General features: G+C 47.5%; 2 protein-coding genes across 7 annotated transcripts in view; one reads left to right on the top strand and one right to left on the bottom strand.

Moving 5' to 3' along the window:
* Window positions 1-20,456, bottom strand: part of ELP4 (elongator acetyltransferase complex subunit 4) — a 687,452-nt gene extending 666,996 nt beyond the window's left edge. For 3 of the 6 annotated variants that reach the window (XM_075325557.1, XM_075325560.1, XM_075325558.1), the window contains exons 1-2: window positions 20,236-20,456; window positions 13,062-13,097 (exon numbers count right to left, since the gene is read on the bottom strand). In XM_075325557.1, the coding sequence (XP_075181672.1) occupies window positions 13,062-13,097; window positions 20,236-20,410 (211 nt within the window). In that variant the 5' untranslated portion in view covers window positions 20,411-20,456. The remainder of the gene's footprint in view (window positions 1-13,061; window positions 13,098-20,235) is intronic. The other 3 variants (XM_075325556.1, XM_075325562.1, XM_075325561.1) reach the window with 3 other exon arrangements.
* Window positions 20,457-20,479: 23 nt separating this feature from the next.
* Window positions 20,480-22,489, top strand: part of IMMP1L (inner mitochondrial membrane peptidase subunit 1) — a 132,344-nt gene continuing 130,334 nt past the window's right edge. Inside the window, exon 1 of the mRNA XM_075325563.1 lies at window positions 20,480-20,582. The gene's annotated coding sequence lies outside the window, so the exon portion shown is untranslated. The remainder of the gene's footprint in view (window positions 20,583-22,489) is intronic.

The following is a 22,489-nucleotide window of genomic DNA, read 5'->3' as shown; positions in this document are numbered from 1 at the left end:
GGAAACATGCGGGATGTGGATTCCAGCATGGCGCCAGAGTACCAAATACTTGTTCAAGTATTAAGCGCATCGAGCACAGTAGGGCTCGATCAAGTACAGAGCAGTGCCGATTACATTCACCCCTTAACAACACACCATACATTTTCTGATCCATTGGATCTTTAAGTTGAGAAGAATCCTCAAGCAGCAAGGTTGTTTTCCTCTCCACTTTAGCCACTTTGATGTCCACCTTGGAAATCTTGGACCAATATTTGTATATGTCTTCTAATGGTAATCTCTCTTATTTCTCCCGGAATGTTGAGCAGTTTCCCTGGGAATTCTGTCGTTCAGAATTAAAAACTTTGACCTTAATCACCTGAAAATATCATCCTGGACTGTGAGTGATTTTTACTTATTCAACTTCCATTGTATTTCTTATCGCCATGAATAGCTCTTCCATGTTTTCGGAAGAAAAATAAAATTTCATGTCTTCCTGATCTAAACAGCGACATTGATTGAGAGAAAAAAGATGGGAAAAACAAATCTCAAGATGCACTATTTCCTTTATTTCTTGAATAAGGAAGGACTGCTCCTCTTTCACAATCTTTTCCATGCACTCCTCACATAATGGTTTCTTATGGAAAGATGGAAGCTTTCCACTCTACTCTCAAGATCACATCTCATCACCTGCCCGCTTGATTCATTCCCATCCCACCTCATCCCCAATCTCACCACAGTTTTCATCCCAACGCTAACCCATCTCTTCAACCTACTACTAACAACCGGTGTATTCCCTTCATGCTTTAAACATGCCTCCATCACACTCATCCTAAAAAGCCCTCCCTTGACCCTTCCTCAGTGTCAAAACTATCACCCCATATCACTTCTTCCCTATGCCTCAAAACTACTGGAACAGCATATCCTTCTTGCATTGTCAAAGAAAAAACAAGAAAGCCAGCTCAACTCAAAATGGCATATATTATAAAATGTGCACAGCACTAAAAATTCCAAACTGTATTATTTTAAAATTTGAGATTTTTGGCAAAAAAATTGAAATTTCTTGAGCTACCCTGCCACGCCACGACAAATCTCTTTGGGGCAGTCCTAGTCCTACTCTAAAATATTTCATACTTAAAATGTGCCATACGGCCTCACATTTGAAAAAGTAGAATTGTTTATAGCAGCAAAAGGGATGAACTTGTTGCTTTTCAATGAACTTGGTGCTTTTCAATCCCGTACCCATGACTGAATCATGGCTGTTGCGGGACAGAACCAAGCAAATGCTGCATAAAATAAATAGCCTGAGGACAGGGCTTGATGGCTGAATGTGAACAGCATCCAAGTGCAAAAATCAAGACAGGTGGAAAAAACATCCTCATACCTAACAGATCGGACTTTCAGCTCCTCCCACTTCCTCATCTCACCCCCTATCTGTCAGTGTCCCCTAAAGTTAAATTCTTGGGTCACTGCTGCTCTCCATCTATACCTTTGGTCAGGGAGAGCTCGGAGAGTCCCATGGTATGTGAATGGGGAACGGATCCGGGACAAGAAAGAGAGAGAGCGAGCGAGAGACAGAGAGCGAGAGAGAGAGAGCGAGAGAGAGAGAGCGAGAAAGAGAGAGCAAGAGCGCGAGAAAAAAAAAAAAAAAGTCGGACCCGGATCGGCCTCTGAAACCGCGCGGATCCCGATTTTTACATTTCGGATCCGCTCAACACTACTCCTTGCTAATCAAAATCCCACAATGTCTGTTTGCTAGTTCATCCCTTTTCTCTGCTCGATTTCTGAAACTGAACATGGACAAAACAGAATTCATTATCTTTGCTCCTCCTCACTCAACCCCCCAACAGACCTCTCCATCAAAAGTTAATGGCTGCTCACATTCCGCAGTCCAACGTGCTCGCTGCCTAGGAGTAAAGGCCCTGTCACACGCAGCGATATCACTAGCGATATCGCTAGCGAGCGTACCCACCCCCGTCGTTTGTGCGTCACGGACAAATCGCTGACTGTGGCGCACAATATCATTTGGAGCCGTCACATGGACTTACCTGCCTAGCGACGTCACTGTTGCCGGTGAACCGCCTCCTTTCTAAGGGGGCGGTTCGTGCGGCGTCACTAAGCGGCCGCCCAATAGAAGTGGAGGGGTGGAGATGAGAGGGCCCAACATCCCGCCCACCTCCTTCCTTCCGCATTGCCGGCGGCGGCAGGTAAGCTGTAGTTCGTCATTCCCGAGGTGTCAGACATAGCGATGTGTGCTGCCATCGAGAACGATGAACAACCTGCGACCTCAACAATCAACGATTTCTTTAAAACGAACGACGTGTCAACGATGGACAATTTGGTGAGTATTTTCCATCGTTAACGGTCGCTCGTTGGTGTCACATGCAACAACGTCGCTAACTATGCCGGTTGTGCGTCACGGAATCCGTGACCCCGGCGATATATCGTTAGATACGTTGTTGCGTGTGACAGGGCCTTAACTCTAGACCAGGGGTCTCATACTCAGCTGGGGGAATGGGCCGCATATATAAAAAAAATTGAGGGGGGCCACATGCCTTGCAGGACAAAGTGACATTTTTAATGATCCCATGCTTTTTTTCTATACACCTTTGGGTCACTATTTTGAACATTTTTTGCTTGACTATAGCAAACCTGCACTTTTTTTTAGTTAAATGTATATATATATATATATATATATATATATATATATATATATATATATATATATATATATATATATATATATATATATATATATATATACGGTGTGTGTGTATGTGTATGTGTAATATATATATATATATATTTATACACACTAGAAGGTGGCCCGATTCTACGCATCGGGTATTCTAGAGTTTACGTATTGTGTAGTTCATGTATGATTTTTGTAATATATATATATATATATATATATATATATAAAAATGTTGTTGTGTGTAGTTACCAAGTGTTTGTGTAGGGCGCTGTACATGTTCTGGGTGTTGTCTGGGTGTGATGGGGGGTGAGAGCGGTGTTGTATGTGTGTTGCGTGTGTTGCGTTGTTTGTGGAGCGCTATGTGTCTGTAGCGTTGTGTGTGTGTGTGTTGCGCGGTTTGTGTGTGTGGTGTGTTTTGGGGGGAGGTATGTTTTGTGCAATGTGTGTGTTGCGCGGTATGTGCGTATATTTGTGTGTGCCGCGGTGTTTGTGTGTTGGGTGTTGTGTGTGTGCAGCGTTGTCTGTGTGTGTGGGTGTCTGTGTAGGGCAGTTGTTTGTGGTTCCCAGTGTGTGTGTGTGGTGTGTGTGTGTGTGTGTGTGTGTGTGTGTGTGTGTTGGGGGAGGTGTGCACTCCCCATCGTGCTCCATCCCCCATGCAGCGCACTCCCCATCGTGCTCCATCCCCTATGCTGCGTACCCCCCATCGTGCTCCATCTCCCATGCTGTGCACTCCCAAACGTGCTCCATCCGCCATGCTGCGCACTCCCAAACGTGCTCCATCCACCATGCTGCGCACTCCCAAACGTGCTCCATCCGCCATGCTGCGCACTCCCAAACGTGCTCCATCCGCCATGCTGCGCACTCCCAAACGTGGTCCATCCGCCATGCTGCGCACTCCCAAACGTGGTCCATCCGCCATGCTGCGCACTCCCAAACGTGCTCCATCCGCCAAGCTGCGCACTCCCAAACGTGCTCCATCCTCCATGCTTTGCATCCCCCATCGTGCTCCATCCCCCATGCTGCACCAGCATCAGCCTCTCTGCCCGCAGCATCAGCCTCTCTCCTCCCAGCATCAGCCTCTCTCCTCCCAGCATCAGCCTCTCTCCTCCCAGCATCAGCCTTTTCTGTCCCCAGCATCAGCCTCTCTCCTCCCAGCATCAGCCTCTCTCCTCCCAGCATCAGCCTCTCTCCTCCCAGCATCAGCCTCTCTCCTCCCAGCCTACCCCAGCCTCAGCCTCCCCCAGCATCAGCCTCTCTCCTGCCAGCCTACCCCAGCCTCAGCCTCCCCCCAGCATCAGCCTCTCTCCTCCCAGCATCAGCCTCTCTCCTCCCAGCATCAGCCTCTCTCCTCCCAGCATCAGCCTCTCTCCTCCCAGCATCAGCCTTTTCTGTCCCCAGCATCAGCCCCTCTCCTCCCAGCCTACCCAAGCCTCAGCCTCCCCCAGCATCAGCCTCCCCCAGCATCAGCCTCTCTCCTCCCAGCATCAGCCTCTCTCTTCCCAGCATCAGCCTCTCTCCTCCCAACCTACCCCAGCCTCAGCCTCCCTCAGCATCAGCCTCTCTCCTCCCAGCATCAGCCTCTCTCCTCCCAGCATCAGCCTCTGTCCTCCCAACCTACCCCAGCCTCAGCCTCCCCCAGCATCAGCCTCTCTTCTCTCAGCCTCCCCATCCCAGCCTTCCCCAGGATCAGCCTCTCTCCTCCCAGCCTCCTCCAGCACGCCGTGCTCCTCTGCTGACACTCACAGATCCGATCGCATACACTCACAAACATCCACACACACCCGATCGCATACACTCACACACACACACACATTGACGATATTGCACATACGCGCTTATACTCACAACATCCGGAGATACCACATGCTTCTTGCCATGTGATCCTCCGGCAGGTCCTGGAAGCTCACAGCACAGTATCGCCGCCGAGAAGCATCCCAGGATGTTGTGAGTATGTGGATGCGATGTGATGTGTGTGTGAGGTGTGTGTGAGAGTGAGTGTGATCTGATGTGTGTGTGTGTGCTGTTATGTGTGTGCGTGTGTGCATGTTCCGCCGCTGCAGGACCTTGATGCGCTGGTAACTATGCTACCATGGTTACCAGCGTATCTCGTCCTCCGCTCGCACGGGAGCCCACACCAGCATACGCCGGCCAGCCCCAGCAATGCGAGGGTATGTGTCGGCTGGTTTGGCGGCGTACGCTGATGTGGGCTCCCAGGGGTACAGTACTCACCTGGTAGTCGTGGCTCCGTGACCGTGTCGGTTCGGGGAATGCGTGGGGGTGCGGGGCCAGAGCTAGCGTGCATTGGCGTGAGGGGGGCGGGGCGTGGCCGAGTTGCCAATGCCTGCAGGGTGCCGGGGCGAGAGGCCAATCTGTGGGGGGGCGGAGCCTGGGCGAGCGGCCGGCCAATCCGTGTGGGGGCGCAGCCTGGGCGAGCGGCCAATCCGTGCGGGGGGCAGGGCCATGGCCAGCCCAGCGGCCAATCAGCTTTGTGTCACCGTAAGGACACAATTTTGGAGCAAGACAGACAGACAGACAGAATAAGGCAATTATATATATATATATATATATAGATATATACACACACATACATATATATATATATATATATACATATACAGTTACGTCCAGAAATATTTGGACAGTGACACAATTTTCGCGAGTTGGGCTCTGCATGCCACCACATTGGATTTAAAATGAAACCTCTACAACAGAATTCAAGTGCAGATTGTAACGTTTAATTTGAAGGTTTGAACAAAAATATCTGATAGAAATTGTAGGAATTGTACACATTTCTTTACAAACACTCCACATTTTAGGAGGTCAAAAGTAATTGGACAAATAAACCAAACCCAAACAAAATATTTTTATTTTCAATATTTTGTTGCGAATCCTTTGGAGGCAATCACTGCCTTAAGTCTGGAACCCATGGACATCACCAAACGCTGGGTTTCCTCCTTCTTAATGCTTTGTCAGGCCTTTACAGCCGCAGCCTTCAGGTCTTGCTTGTTTGTGGGTCTTTCCGTCTTAAGTCTGGATTTGACCAAGTGAAATGCATGCTCAATTGGGTTAAGATCTGGTGATTGACTTGGCCATTGCAGAATGTTCCACTTTTTTGCACTCATGAACTCCTGGGTAGCTTTGGCTGTATGCTTGGGGTCATTGTCCATCTGTACTATGAAGCGCCGTCCGATCAACTTTGCGGCATTTGGCTGAATCTGGGCTGAAAGTATATCCCTGTACACTTCAGAATTCATCCGGCTACTCGTCTGCTGTTATGTCATCAATAAACACAAGTGACCCAGTGCCATTGAAAGCCATGCATGCCCATGCCATCACGTTGCCTCCACCATGTTCTACAGAGGATGTGGTGTGCCTTGGATCATGTGCCGTTCCCTTTCTTCTCCAAACTTTTTTCTTCCCATCATTCTGGTACAGGTTGATCTTTGTCTCATCTGTCCATAGAATACTTTTCCAGAACTGAGCTGGCTTCATGAGGTGTTTTTCAGCAAATTTAACTCTGGCCTGTCTATTTTTGGAATTGATGAATGGTTTGCATCTAGATGTGAACCCTTTGTATTTACTTTCATGGAGTCTTCTCTTTACTGTTGACTTAGAGACAGATACACCTACTTCACTGAGAGTGTTCTGGACTTCAGTTGATGTTGTGAACGGGTTCTTCTTCACCAAAGAAAGTATGCGGCGATCATCCACCACTGTTGTCATCCGTGGACGCCCAGGCCTTTTTGAGTTCCCAAGCTCACCAGTCAATTCCTTTTTTCTCAGAATGTACCCGACTGTTGATTTTGCTACTCCAAGCATGTCTGCTATCTCTCTGATGGATTTTTTCTTTTTTTTCAGCCTCAGGATGTTCTGCTTCACCTCAATTGAGAGTTCCTTAGACCGCATGTTGTCTGGTCACAGAAACAGCTTCCAAATGCAAAACCACACACCTGTAATCAACCCCAGACCTTTTAACTACTTCATTGATTACAGGTTAACGAGGAAGACGCCTTCAGAGTTAATTGCAGCCCTTAGAGTCCCTTGTCCAATTACTTTTGGTCCCTTGAAAAAGAGGAGGCTATGCATTACAGAGCTATGATTCCTAAACTCTTTCTCCGATTTGGATGTGAAAACTCTCATATTGCAGCTGGGAGTGTGCACTTTCAGCCCATATTATATATATAAAATTGTAATTGCTAATAATTAGCAATGTCCCCATCCTTGTGCCCTGTAGAAATGTCCCCCCATCCTTGTCCCCTGTAGTAATGTCTCCCATCCTTGTGGCCTTTAGTAATGTGCCCCTTCCTTGTACCCTGAGTAATGTTCCCATTTTTGTGTCCTGTAGTATTGTGCTCATCCTTGTGCCATGTAATATTCTGCCCATCCTTCTAGTATTGTGTCCATCCTATCCTTGTAGTATTGTTTATCCTTGTGCCTTGCAGTATTCTGCCCATCCTTGTTGTATTGTGCCCAGCCTTGTAGTATTCTGCCCAGCCTTGTAGTATTTTGCCCATCCTTGTGCCCTCATTCTTGTCTCCTATTATGCCGCTCTTCACAAACGCAATAAAAAAAAAATTCTTCTCACTTTTCCTCCCTTTTTCCTCAGGGCTGCGTGCTGATCAGTGTTTGCAGCCTTTTGGATGCAGCATGTTTCAGCTGTGTCCAGAGCGCTGAGTTGTACAGTACAAGCAGAGTGGATGGGATGTCTAGAAATCCCATCCACTGTGTGTGTGCGGGCCGCAGCAAACACTGACCTGCGGTGCGGCTTTCAGAGTCGCAAGTGTCCTCTGTACTGAGAATACAGCGTGGAGACCACAGCGGCCCAAATCCAGAACGTGCGTATGAGCAGCTGCGGTCTCCTGTAATCTCCTGCGGAGGAGACTCACGGCCCCACAGTCAGGACCCGCTGCGTCCAGGACACAGCGGGTCCTGATCGTGGGCACATACCTGCTGTTAGCGCCCGCAGACCCCATGACGATCGCAGCTCTATGCTGGGAGCTGGCACCAGCAGATACAGTTGAATTATTTGCAGTGCCGCGCAGAGGAGCTCTGAGCAGTATGCCAATGGCCAATCAGATGCAAGGAGGTGACATCATACAGCGATATCACCACCTTGCATCTGATTCGGTGCGTCATCCATTGGTGTAGTGCAGACAGCTGCTCTGCGCGGCACCGCAAATGATTCAACTGTACTGTGCCTGCCGGCACTGCCTCCTGCCATAGAGCTGTGATCGTCACAGGGCCTGCGGGGCTCGTGTTTGAGACCTCTGCTCTAGATTGAGCTTTCTCGTTCAAGCCACACATCCAAGCTCTCTTCACCTCCTGCCACCTTCAAATCAAAAAGGTTTCCTGGATTCGAACATTCCTTTCCCAAGAAGTTGCAAAAACCCTAATGCCCTTATCTCCCACCTGGACTATTGCAACCTGCTGCTCTCTGGTCTCCCTTCTACCCCGTTTCCCAGAAAATAAGACACTGTCTTATATTTTTTTTTGCCCTGAAAAAAGCACTAGGTCTTCTTTTCAGGGTGTCTTATTCTCGAGGAGACATGGTTGGCGGTAAGTTTACCCCCCACAAAAAGCAGACACCCTTTCCCGGGATCGTCATACTTACCAGCCCCGGGCGTCTGTATGGCTCCGAGCCTCCTGTGTTCTCCCAGCAGGTGTGCTGCACGCCTCCACTACGTCTGGCTGACACTCGCATAGATCACATCACACTCACTCATGCTCATACAGACACACACACATCAGATTCCACATCATTCCTCCCTGTGATCTCCCAGCACCTGTGCTCCCCTACATCTGACTGACGCTCACATACATCAGATCACACACACACACACACACACACACACACACACATTCCCCATCATTTCCCCATCATTTCTCCCTGTGATCTCCCAGAAGCTGTGCTCCCCTGCGTATGGCCGACACTCATACATCAGAACACAGTCACACATCAAACAGCATACACACACACACAGCTCCTCCCTGTGCTCTCCGGTGGGTGCTCCCAGCAGCTGTGCTGCACGCCGTCCTCCTCTGCCTCCTGCCGACACTCACAGATCCGATCGCATACATTCACAAACACACAGACATCAAACAGCTTACACGCACACATCCGATCGCATACACTCACACACACACTCAACATCTGGAGATACCACGTGCTTCAGGCCATGTGATCCTCCGGCAGGTCCTGGAAAATCAAGTGCACAGTATCGCCGCCGAGAAGCAAGCGATATCGCAAGATGTGGTGAGTGTGTGGATACGATCTGTAGTGTGTGTGTGTGTATGTGATCTGATGTGTGTTTGTGTGTGTGTGATCTGATGTGTGTGTGCGTTCCACCGCAGGACCTTGATGTGCTCACTTGCTCCAGTGTCTGGTGAGTATGATTGGGGGTCTTCTATCTTCTTCCTTCTCTCTTCTGGGGGTGTCCGCTATCTATAATCAAGTGTCCTGCAGTGTTTTTAACTTTTTTACTGCTGCATGACACTTCATTATTGACTGCAGCTAGGTCTTATTTTCAGGAGATATCTTATATTTAAGCATCCCTGAAAACTCCTGCTAGGTCTTATTTTCGGGGGAAGTCTTATTTTCGGGGAAACACGGTAACAGTCTCGCATCCATACAATCTATTCTACACTATGCTGCCCGACTAATCCACCTGTCCTCCCGCTACTCCCCGACCTCTCCTCTCTGCCAATCCCTTCACTGGCTTCCCATTGCCCAATCACTCAAGTTCAAAACACTAACCATGACCTACAAAGCCATCCGGAATCTGTCTCCTCTTTACATCTGTGATCTAGTCTCTCCGTACTTAACCGGAAGTAACCTTCGATCATCACAAGATTTCCTTCTCTACTCCCCTCTTATCTCCTCTTCCCACCATCAAACGCATCAAAGATTTCTCCCGTGCATTTTTTTCAGTATTTTTTTCCCCCTGAAAGAAGGGTGAAGGCCATAAATCCAGCCCTAGCTCCAAAAGAGGGTCCTACCCATGCCAGTAACACTCACTGGGCATGGTTTTGTGCTGGGATCTGCAGATGCTAATCTTATGGAACATACACTCTCCATAGTCCATAGAAGATTTCAGTCCTATCTTAGGGTGTCCTCCATCACGATCTCTTATAACTAAGTGAGCATAACTCACGGTGGCAACATGCAATCAATGGTACTCCTCCCCCTCACTTCCCAAGAACCCTGAAGTGTAGAGGCCTAGGTTGGACCCTTGCAGCTTCTTGCAGTCATATTCTCAATTTTTCCAGTCTGGAAACGCGATGCATTCCATGATGCAATGCAACCTGAAGTGATGTCACGACAGATGATTTTGGCATCCAACATCACTTGCTGTGCATGCCTCACACGCCAGCATGAAAAAGAAAGAGGGGAGAGGCTGGGAAGCTTCAGAAGGACCCCACCTGCCACCATTCAACTTTACTATGGAACACAAAAGAATGGTGCGGTTCGGCTCCTGGAGGATGCGTGACCAGCATACCGGGTAGTGAGGCCGTGCGATTGACCTCTGCTGACCGGCTGCTATTTAAAAAAAAAAAAAAAAGTAAATTTTGTGCAGTGTTTGATTCCCGGTCACAGGTCACCACAGGATAGCTCTTCATGCCCTTAAGGACAGGAAAAACATTAAGGATAGGAGGTGGGGGAGGGGCTAACCGCTTTGTGTTTCCGCTCTCTGTTGGCATGGGTCAGCAACCTCTTGTGATGCGGTCATAGAGCAGATTAGAGAAAAAGGGACCACTCATAAAAACAGCTAATTAGACTGACACAAAAATAATCTGTCTAATAATTGTTCAGACCTATGTGCTAGCTATTAGTTCAGCTGCACACAACCCAGTCTTACACAAAAAAAAAAGAAAGATGAAAAACACCCAGCAAATCCACTCGCAGCCTGATATACATTAGCCCAGCCTTGCACCATCAGCAAAACACAACAGAGAGTGCAGCACAGGACACTTATAATGGACAATTTTATTTTCACAATGGCCACCAGGTTTTGAACTTAAAGGGGTTATCCTTTCAGAAAAAGCCCCACCTATGACAATTGGGGGTGCATTGCATTGCAGTTAAATCCCATTAAACTGCACAAACACATTGGTCATGTTTGGAAACCATACAGTATTCCTGCAAGTTTCTTCTCTTTCAGCTGATTCCTTAAGGTGTTCAGTTTAGGGGTATGAACAAATTTGTTAGACATGTGGACAAGTATACTCGTTCTTAATATGCTACACAGAGCAGCAGCACTCAATGCCAAGCAGCAGCTGCAAAAGCAAACAAGATTCTAGGGTGTATAAAAAGAGAGATTAGATCCCGTGATCCCAACGTATTGTTACCCCTCTATAAATCACTTGTAAGGCCACATCTGGAATACGGGATCCAGTTTTGGGCACCACATTTTAAAAAGGACATTCAGAAGTTAGAGTCAGTTCAAAGGCAGGCAACTAGACTACTACAAGGAATGGAAGGCCTCACATATGATGACAGGTTGAAAAGGTTAGATATGTTTAGCTTAGAAAAAAAGACGTCTCAGAGGAGATCTCATTTATATGTATAAATACATGTGTGGTCAATATAAAGGACTGGCACATGACTTATTTCTTCCAAAAACAATACTAAGAACCAGGGGACACTCACTGCGAGTGGAAGAAAAGCGATTCCGACAGCTAAATAGGAAAGGGTTCTTTACAGTTAGAGCGGTCAGACTGTGGAATGCCCTACCACAAGAGATAGTAATGGCAGATACTATAACAGCTTTTAAAAAAGGGCTGGATGATTTCCTCAGTGCACACAACATTGTTGGTTATAAATGACTTAGTGACAAAATGTAGAACTGGTGGAGGAAGGTTCAACTAGATGGACCTAGGTCTTTTTTCAACCTTAGTAACTATGTAACTAAGTGGGGATCTGATTGCTGGGACTTCCAATGTTCCCCAAAATAAGCAGCCGTCGGACCCCAACCTGTATTAACTGAGTGGAGTTTAAATGGAATACAAGTCAAGCAGGTTTTCTACCCCTACAAGACTCACCAAAACTGAAGACTACAGTGACTTCTTTAGGCCTCTGTGTGCCGACCCACCCCCCAAAAGGATAGGTAATAATTGCCTCGGACTAGATTAACCAATTAAGTTGGGAGAAATTTTTGGTAAAATAAAACGCAGTCAAGGAACAAAACTATGCACAGAGACATTTGTTTTGGTGAACAAGTTATCCCCAGGAATGTTTGTGATCCTTTCCTATGGAAAGCAATTTATCCAGATCATGACTTCATATCACAAGCAAATTCACAAGAGAACAGTGTAACACAGCAGAAAATGCTAATATGCCTGTGCTATAAAGCTGGGGTCACACATAACGACGACGACAACGACGTCGCTGCAACGTCACCATATTCTGTGACGTAGCAGCGACCATCGATGATAGTTAGTAAGCTGTCAAACATGTTAGAAAAAGCAGCGACGGAGCAGCGATCATAGCGACGTCGACGGTCGTTGTGTGGTTTCAAACGTAGCGTAGCGTCGCTGCTGCGGTGTCAAACACAAGGATTATCAGCTTATCAGCATGGCGCAGCGGCATAGCAGCGATCAAAAAATTACTTCGAGCATTCAGGAGCGAGCAACGATTTCGCAGCAGGGGTCTGATCGTTGTTATGTGTCACACACAGCGACGTCGCTGTTGAGGTCGCTGCAACGTCACAGAATATGGTGACGTTGCAGCGACGTCGTTGTCATTATGTGACACGGTGGCTTAGTGGTTAGCACTGCAGTCTTGCAGCACTGGGGTCCTGGGTTCAAATCCTACCAAGGACACCATCTGCAAGGAGTTTGTATGTTCTCCCCGTGTTTGCGTGGGTTTCCTCCGGGTACTCCGGTTTCCTCCCACACTCCAAAGACATACAGATAGGGACTCTAGATTGTGAGCCCCAATGGGGACAGTGTTTGCCAATGTATGTAAAGCGCTGTGGAATTAATAGCGCTATATAAATGAATAAAATTATTATTAATTATTATTATTATGTGTGACACCAGCTTTAGGTAGTCTTATCAGAGCCAACCTCTTTTCTGGCTGATCAGATAAACACCCCAGATCAAGATCATCCTCAAAAAAACAAAAAAACTTTTGGATTTGCCTGAGAAAGGCAATCATAAGTACATACTGTACGTACATACTGTACATTTATTCAGGAGTTTGGTAGAATGGAGGCACTTGTACAAAGCCTCTACGTCCTATATCACAGAGAAGAATGCTGAGTGGGTGCCAACACTATCATCACCATATGCCCTGATATCAGATTACTACGCCTTCCCTTGGTGCAAAGTCAGCATCAACATAAAACAATTGTGTCCTCCCTGTTTTATGGCAGCAAAAAGTAGCACTGACCTATTAGGAGAAGTGTTCCCACAGCAAGACCACCGCCTATGGAAGAGAAGGAGAAACGGCAATGTAAGACAGCTAATCAAAAACGTATCTGCATACGATCAAAAAGATGTCTGAATGGGCAAAATCTCGGCTGATGAGGGTTAATGGTGATATAGAGTAATGCACTGGAGTAATCTGATTGCTGCATATACATTAAATGGAAATATACCAAAGAGTAGAGAATAGGAGAAGGACTTTGGTATTCTGGGCTGAGCTGCAGTACTCAATGTCAGGCAGCAGCTGCAAAAGCAATCAAGATTTTAGGGTGTATAAAAAGACAAAATCCTGTGATCCCAATGTATTGTTCCCCTCTATAAATCACTTGTAAGGCCACATGCAGAATATGGGATCCAGTTTTGGGCTCCACATTTTAAAAAAGATTTTCGGAAGTTATAGTCCGTTCAAAGGCAGCAACATGATTATTAGGAGGCATGTAAGCCTCCCACATGATGAGAGGGAGGAAAAGTTGGGCTAGTATAGGTTAGAAAAAAAGTCGATATAAAAGCTGTGGACTGACAAAGCATGCTGGGATGGTAAAGTGTAATAACATGGGAATAGGTGTTTGTAAGAAAGCTCATTCCTGATTATCAGCGCCTTGAGATAGGGTACCGTCACACTTTAGCGACGCTCCAGTGATCCCACCAGCGATCTGACCTGGTCAGGATTGCTGGTGGGTCGCTACGTGGTCGCTGGTGAGCTGTCAATCAGGCAGATCTCACCAGCGACCAGTGACCAGCCCCCAGCCAGCAACAACGCATGGAAGCGATGCTGCGCTTGGTAACTAAGTAAATAACGGCTAACCAAGCAAAGCACTTCGCTTGGTTACCCGATATTTACCTTGTTATCAGCGCACACCGCTTAGCGCTGGCTCCCTGCACTCCTACCCAGAGTACACATTGGGTTAATAAGCAAACCGCTTTGCTTATTTACCCGATGTGTACTCTGGCTACGTGTGCAGGGAGCCGGCACTGGCAGCCTGAGAGCGGAGGATTCTGGTAACCAAGGTAAATATTGGGTAACCAAGCAAAGGGCTTTGCTTGGTTACCTGATATTTACCTTGGTTACAGCTTACCGCAGACTGCCAGAAGCCGGCTCCCTGCTCCCTGCATATTCAGATCGTTGCTCTCTCGCTGTCAAACACAGTGATGTGTGCTTCACAGCGGGAGAGCAATGTCCAAAAAATGAACCAGCACTGTGTGTAATGAGCAGCGATTTCACAGCAGGGGCCAGATCGCTGCTCAGTGTCACACACAACAAGATCGTTAATGAGGTCACTGGTGACTCAGCAGCGATCTAGCTAGCAATCTCGCTATGTGAGAAGTACCCTATAGTCCAGCAATCACCTATAGAACAAACAAATCGTGGGATGCGATGATGTTTAAACAAAACCTAAGGAGGTTATCTGGTTGCATCATATTGATGTCTCCACAGCAGAGATCATAAAGATCAGATTGGTATGGGGCCGACATTCTGCAGATCACCTGTTATTTCCCAACCACTGGATGACAGACTTAAAACAACAAATAAATAAAGACTACAATAGCAAGAAAGGTGTAGTACAAAAGGTCATTTATCAAGATATAATTTGTAATTTTTATTATCAACCAGACAGAACACAAAATAAAAACATTTTAAAAACTGCAAACAATGCATTATAAAAAAGGATGACAATAAGGCTAACCCCAAACCTGTATCTGCTAATGAATGCATGAGAACCAAGGAATGTAATATAGAGCCGCACAGCACAGCTGCACTGAATATACAGAGCGGCCCTGTGTGTACTGCATTAGCCGACACTGGACGCTTTATAGGGACAGGAGCAAATAACAGCCGCTCAGTGTCCACATGATCAATATGAACCGACTGGACAACACCTTTACCAATCATCAATATTGGCCGCACATTGTCCTGCATAACCAGATGTGCTGCCGATAATGAGATCCTATGACACAGAATGATCGTATTAATAATTGTTCTGTGTGCACAGATTAATGGTTGCATTATAAATGACCACTGATCACATTACATATAACCATTTGATGGTTGTTTAACGCTTGTAGTCGATTTGTGTAACAACAACTAGAAATCAGTGTGAAAATCCCTGCACTGTACTGCGATCTGGATTATTATCTATAGAGGTGTCCTATATACTATAACTAAGAAATGCCTTATATTCAACATGGTACAGTTTTACTAGACTCATCACTAGCCATACTGTACGGTGAAAATGTCCTGTAGACTTCATGGTATTGCTCCATTCACTGTGCCAGGTTATACTTTATTGTATATATGCTGAACTGTATGCTTTAGATCTGTTTACTATGTGTTGTATTTTGCATAGGTTATAGATCTACAGTACTGTGCAAACGTTTTTGGCAGGTGTGGAAAAATGTAGCACACTAACAATGCACGGGCAGTGATTTGCAGACCTAGGTTCAAATCCCAGAAAGGATGACACCTACAAAGTTTGTATGTTCTCCCCGTGTTTGCCTGGGTTTCCTCCTGCACTCCAAAGACACACGGATAGGGAATTTAGATTGTAAGCCCCAATGGGCACAGTCATTATGTCTATAAAGTACTGCAGAATATGATAGCATTATATGAAGAAGTAAAATAAATGCTTCCAAAATGCAACGTGTTAATAGTTGATTATCAATTAACAAAATGGAAAGTAAAAGAACAGAAGAGAATCTAAACCAAAATTGAATGTGACCGCCCTTTGCCTTGAAAGCAGCATCAATTCTTCCATGTACACTAGCACACAGTTTCCAAAGGAACTCGGCAGGGAGGTTGTTCCAAACATCTTGGAGAACTAACCACAGATCTTCTGTGTATGAGGCTTCTACAGACCCCTCTGTCTCTTCATGTAATCCCTGACAAACTATGATGTTGAGATCAGGGCTCGATGGGGTCGGATCATCACTTTCAGGACTCCTTGTTCTTCTTTAGTAAGAAGATAGTTCTCAATGACATTTGCTGTATGTTTGGGGATTATTGTCCTACTACAGAATACATCTAGAGCCAATCAAGTGCCTCCGTGATGGTATTACATGATGATTAAGTATCTGTCTGTATTTCTCAGCATTGAGGACACCATTAATCTGTACCAAATCCCCAACTCCTTGCTAAAATGCAGCCCAAAACTTACATGGACCCTCCACCATGCTTCACTGTTCCCATAGACATTAAATTTAGTATCATTCTCCAGCCCTTTGCTAACAGACTACGTTCTGTTACGGTTGCTATATTTCTGCACCCAATTCTTATGTTTTTGTACATAGGTGAGTCACTTGGCCTGGTTTCCATGTAGAAGGTATGCCTTTTGGCAGCAGTTGAAATCCATTTAGAGCCAGAATCCCCCAAACAACACATAGGTGTAGCTGAATCCCACTGGATGCTGACAGCTCTGCTGGATATTCTCAGATTTAAAAGACAGTAAATATTCTGTGGCTTTCATCTTCGCACTAAGATTCCTTGGCTGATCACTGTGTCTCCAGTCCTCAATGTCGTCCTTCTTTTGGAGCTTATACAAAAGTTTGAACATATAATGAGAGCTCAGTCTTCTTTGATGATTGTCAGGTAGAAACCGGGGCTCAGTCTGACCATGGTGTATGACCTGTGACAGGAAACAATCTCCTACAAGCTCACCTGTGTAGCAGAGCTTGGTTGTTCCCCAGAAAGTTATACACCTCCTACACAGCAGTTTCTGTTTCCGTTAATGACTGTGCTATCTCTTACATATGTAAATGCTGATCATTACCACTTGTTTAGTATCACTGGTTACAGATACATCGGACTATAATCCTACAAAATCCCTGACTTTGTGCACTTGTACCTAGAAAAACTGATGCTGTTTTAAAGGCAAAGTGCGGTCACAGCAAATACTGGATAGATTCCTGTCTCTTTTATTCACTCACTTTCTATTTTAATGGATTAACACTTCTATTTCTTAAATCCTTCTTACTCTGCAGATTTTTTTCCCCACCTGCTAAAGCATTTGTACAGTACTCTATTTCCTAAGCACTGTGTTATAGGCCCAGGTAAAGCATATATCCTATATACTGTCTGCTATGGACCTATGCACTGCACACTACAGACCTATGTATACTAAATGTTCTATATACTGTACGCTATGGACCTATATACTACACATTACAGCCCCATTTATACTACATGTCCTATAGGCTACACGCTTTATGTACAGTGTGCGTCCTCCTGCGCTCTATTTACAGTGTCTGTCCTCCTGCGCTCTATTTACAGTGTCTGTCCTCCTGCGCTCTATGTACAGTGTGCGTCCTCCTGCACTCTATGCAGTGTGCGTCCTCCTGCACTCTATGTACAGTGTGCGTCCTCCTGCACTCTATGTACAGTGTGCGTCCTCCTGCGCTCTATGTACAGTGTGCGTCCTCCTGCGCTCTATGTACAGTGTCTGTCCTCCTGCTCTCTATGTACAGTGTGTGTCCTCCTGCGCTCTATGTACAGTGTGTCCTCCTGCGCTCTATGTAGTGTGTCCTCCTGCGCTCTATGTACAGTGTCTGTCCTCCTGCGCTCTATGTACAGTGTCTGTCCTCCTGCGCTCTATGTACAGTGTCTGTCCTCCTGCGCTCTATGTACAGTGGCTGTCCTCTTGCGCTCTATGTACAGTGTGCGTCCTCCTGCGCTCTATGTACAGTGTGCGTCCTCCTGCGCTCTATGTACAGTGTCTGTCCTCCTGCTCTCTATGTACAGTGTGTCCTCCTGCGCTCTATGTGCAGTGTCTGTCCTCCTGCTCTCTATGTACAGTGTCTGTCCTCCTGCGCTCTATGTACAGTGTCTGTCCTCCTGCTCTCTATGTACAGTGTGTCCTCCTGCGCTCTATGTACAGTGTCTGTCCTCCTGCTCTCTATGTACAGTGTCTGTCCTCCTGCGCTCTATGTACAGTGTCTGTCCTCCTGCGCTCTATGTACAGTGTCTGTCCTCCTGCTCTCTATGTACAGTGTGTGTCCTCCTGCTCTCTATGTACAGTGTCTGTCCTCCTGCGCTCTATGTACAGTGTCTGTCCTCCTGCGCTCTATGTACAGTGTCTGTCCTCCTGCGCTCTATGTACAGTGTGTCCTCCTGCGCTCTATGTACAGTGTCTGTCCTCCTGCTCTCTATGTACAGTGTGTCCTCCTGCGCTCTATGTACAGTGTCTGTCCTCCTGCTCTCTATGTACAGTGTGTCCTCCTGCGCTCTATGTACAGTGTCTGTCCTCCTGCTCTCTATGTACAGTGTCTGTCCTCCTGCTCTATGTACAGTGTCTGTCCTCCTGCTCTCTATGTACAGTGTGTGTCCTCCTGCTCTCTATGTACAGTGTCTGTCCTCCTGCGCTCTATGTACAGTGTGTGTCCTCCTGCTCTCTATGTACAGTGTGCATCCTCCTGCTCTCTATGTACAGTGTTTGTCCTCCTGCGCTCTATGTACAGTGTCTGTCCTCCTGCGCTCTATGTACAGTGTGTCCTCCTGCTCTCTATGTACAGTGTGCGTCCTCCTGCGCTCTATGTACAGTGTGCGTCCTCCTGCGCTCTATGTACAGTGTCTGTCCTCCTGCTCTCTATGTACAGTGTGCGGCCTCCTGCGCTCTATGTACAGTGTGCGGCCTCCTGCGCTCTATGTACAGTGTGCGGCCTCCTGCGCTCTATGTACAGTGTGCGTCCTCCTGCACTCTATGTACAGTGTGCGTCCTCCTGCACTCTATGTACAGTGTGCGTCCTCCTGCTCTCTATGTACAGTGTGCGTCCTCCTGCGCTCTATGTACAGTGTGCGTCCTCCTGCTCTCTATGTACAGTGTGTGTCCTCCTGCTCTCTATGTAGTGTGTGTCCTCCTGCTCTCTATGTACAGTGTCTGTCCTCCTGCGCTCTATGTACAGTGTCTGTCCTCCTGCGCTCTATGTACAGTGTCTGTCCTCCTTCTATGTACAGTGTCTGTCCTCCTGCTCTCTATGTACAGTGTGCGTCCTCCTGCTCTCTATGTACAGTGTGCGTCCTCCTGCTCTCTATGTACAGTGTCTGTCCTCCTGCTCTCTATGTACAGTGTCTGTCCTCCTGCTCTCTATGTACAGTGTGCGTCCTCCTGCTCTCTATGTACAGTGTGCGTCCTCCTGCTCTCTATGTACAGTGTCTGTCCTCCTTCTCTCTATGTACAGTGTGCGTCCTCCTGCTCTCTATGTACAGTGTGCGTCCTCCTGCTCTCTATGTACAGTGTCTGGCCTCCTTCTCTCTATGTACAGTGTGCGTCCTCCTGCTCTCTATGTACAGTGTCTGTCCTCCTGCTCTCTATGTACAGTGTCTGTCCTCCTGCTCTCTATGTACAGTGTCTGTCCTCCTGCTCTCTATGTACAGTGTGCATCCTCCTGCGCTCTATGTACAGTGTCTGTCCTCCTGCTCTCTATGTACAGTGTGCGTCCTCCTGCTCTCTATGTACAGTGTGCATCCTCCTGCTCTCTATGTACAGTGCGTCCTCCTGCTCTCTATGTACAGTGTGCGTCCTCCTGCTCTCTATGTACAGTGTGTGTCCTCCTGCTCTCTATGTACAGTGTGCGTCCTCCTGCTCTCTATGTACAGTGTGTGTCCTCCTGCGCTCTATGTACAGTGTGCGTCCTCCTTCTATGTACAGTGTGCGTCCTCCTGCGCTCTATGTACAGTGTCTGTCCTCCTGCGCTCTATGTACAGTGTCTGTCCTCCTTCTATGTACAGTGTGCGTCCTCCTGCGCTCTATGTACAGTGTCTGTCCTCCTGCTCTCTATGTACAGTGTGCGTCCTCCTGCTCTCTATGTACAGTGTGCGTCCTCCTGCGCTCTATGTACAGTGTGCGTCCTCCTGCTCTCTATGTACAGTGTGCGTCCTCCTGCTCTCTATGTACAGTGTGCATCCTCCTGCGCTCTATGTACAGTGTGTGTCCTCCTGCTCTCTATGTACAGTGTCTGTCCTCCTGCTCTCTATGTACAGTGTGCGGCCTCCTGCTCTCTATGTGCAGTGTCTGTCCTCCTGCTCTCTATGTACAGTGTGTGTCCTCCTGCTCTTTATGTATAGTATATGTCCTATAGGTTGTATACATGCATGTAGTGAACACGTATTTGAAGCCGCTGTCAGTCGCTAGGACGCTGCCGCCACACACCTAGGATATGGTCCAGGGAGGGGACGCCTGTGGAGACGAGGAGCTGGCCGTTGTGCACAGAGGGCCGGGTCCCCCTGATGGCCGGGAGCTTTCCTCGCACCTTCCTCCTGAAGCTCGTCTCACCGGTTGCAGCCCCGGCTCCGGCACTCACGCCGCGGACACTGGGCGCCGCCATCTTGCTTCACCAGTCAACAACGCGCTGCATCATGGGAAAGCGTAATGTCGCAGCAGCCAATTACGCTGGCAGAGTCTAGGCAGCGAGCCAATCCCGAGCCTGCCTATCTAGAGGTGTGCCGAGGACGAGAGTCACTGAGCCGGCCTCCTATATTCATCCTGTGAGTTGCCGGGTGAGTAGTTGGTTCATGGCCTCTCGTACGAGTCGGACGTGCAGGAAGTGTGTGTGCTCCGGGCCCGTACTGACTGTTCTGAGGCTAACAGTGGCAGTGCATGGCATTACTCGTCCATTGCTTTGTTTTAAAGGGCCCGTCAGCTCACAGTGCAAGATGTCTATGAGCATAGTGTAGTGTGCGGCGCAATCTGCACCCGCCATTCAGGGTCAGGTCTGTAGAGGACGAAGGTGGGTACAGGCGGCGACTTCTCACACTGCGCCATTTCTGTCATGAGAAACTGATGACATGCTTGGAACACAAAATGGCCCTCACACATTCCTGTGTGTATGTGTGTGTGTGTGTGTGTGTGTGTGGCTGTCAGCGTATGTTGGTGTGTGTGTAGCTGTCAGCGTATGTTGGTGTGTGTGTAGCTGTCAGCATATGTTGGTGTGTGTGTGTGTGTGTGTGTAGCTGTCAGCGTATGTTGGTGTGTGTGTGTAGCTGTCAGCGTATGTTGGTGTGTGTGTGTGTGTAGCTGTCAGCGTATGTTGGTGTGTGTGTGTGTGTAGCTGTCAGCGTATGTTGGTGTGTGTGTAGCTGTCAGCGTATGTTGGTGTGTGTGTAGCTGTCAGCGTATGTTGGTGTGTGTGTGTGTGTAGCTGTCAGCGTATGTTGGTGTGTGTGTAGCTGTCAGCGTATGTTGGTGTGTGTGTAGCTGTCAGCGTATGTTGGTGTGTGTGTGTGTGTGTAGCTGTCAGCGTATGTTGGTGTGTGTGTGTGTGTGTGTGTAGCTGTCAGCGTATGTTGGTGTGTGTGTGTGTGTGTAGCTGTCAGCGTATGTTGGTGTGTGTGTGTGTGTGTGTGTAGCTGTCAGCGTATGTTGGTGTGTGTGTGTGTGTGTGTGTAGCTGTCAGCGTATGTTGGTGTGTGTGTGTGTGTGTAGCTGTCAGCGTATGTTGGTGTGTGTGTGTGTGTGTGTGTGTAGCTGTCAGCGTATGTTGGTGTGTGTGTGTGTGTGTGTAGCTGTCAGCGTATGTTGGTGTGTGTGTGTGTGTGTGTGTGTGGCTGTCAGCGTATGTTGGTGTGTGTAGCTGTCAGCGTATCTTGGTGTGTGTGTGTGTGTGGCTGTCAGCGTATTTTGGTGTGTGTGTGTAGCTGTCAGCGTATGTTGGTGTGTGTGTGGCTGTCAGCGTATGTTGGTGTGTGTGTGGCTGTCAGCGTATGTTGGTGTGTGTGTGGCTGTCAGCGTATTTTGGTGTGTGTGTGAGCTGTCAACGTATTTTTGTGTGTGTAGCTGTCAGCGTATGTTGGTGTGTGTGTAGCTGTCAGCGTATTTTGGTGTGTGTGTGTGTGTGTAGCTGTCAGCGTATTTTGGTGTGTGTGTGTGTGTGAGAGCTGTCAACGTATTTTTGTGTGTGTAGCTGTCAGCGTATTTTGGTGTGTGTGTGTGTGTGTGTGTGTGGCTTTGTCTGTCTCTGTGTGTGTGTGTGGGGCTGTCTTACATATTCCGCAATGTGTGGGGCTGTCAGCGTCTGGCCGAGACCCAGAAATTAGAAGACTATTAGGCATAACATTTTAAAAATAAAGTTACACATTATTTTTTTTCTTTTTTTTTTTTGTCTTTTATTTAATCCTTGGCGATGTCGGTGGGGTCAAATCGAAAGTGGCGCACATCCGGTGTCGCAGGCAATATCGTAGTGTGCAAAAGCGTCGTTATCGTATCATCTGTGTAGTCTTCGACATTTCCATAATGCCGCTGCAGCGACAGGTACGATGTAGTTCCTCGTTCCTGCGGCAGCACACATCGCTGTGTATGAAGCCGCAGGAGCAAGGAACATCTACCTGCGTCCCGGCTGCTATGCGGAAGGAAGAAGGTGGGCTGGATGTTTACGTCCCTCTCATCTCCGCCCCTCCGCTGCTATTGG

This window comes from Anomaloglossus baeobatrachus, chromosome 10 (assembly GCF_048569485.1).
Source record: "Anomaloglossus baeobatrachus isolate aAnoBae1 chromosome 10, aAnoBae1.hap1, whole genome shotgun sequence".
NCBI lineage: Eukaryota > Metazoa > Chordata > Amphibia > Anura > Aromobatidae > Anomaloglossus > Anomaloglossus baeobatrachus.
The sequence above is the reverse complement of the archived record's forward strand: the minus strand, read 5'-3'. Positions and strand labels throughout refer to the sequence as shown.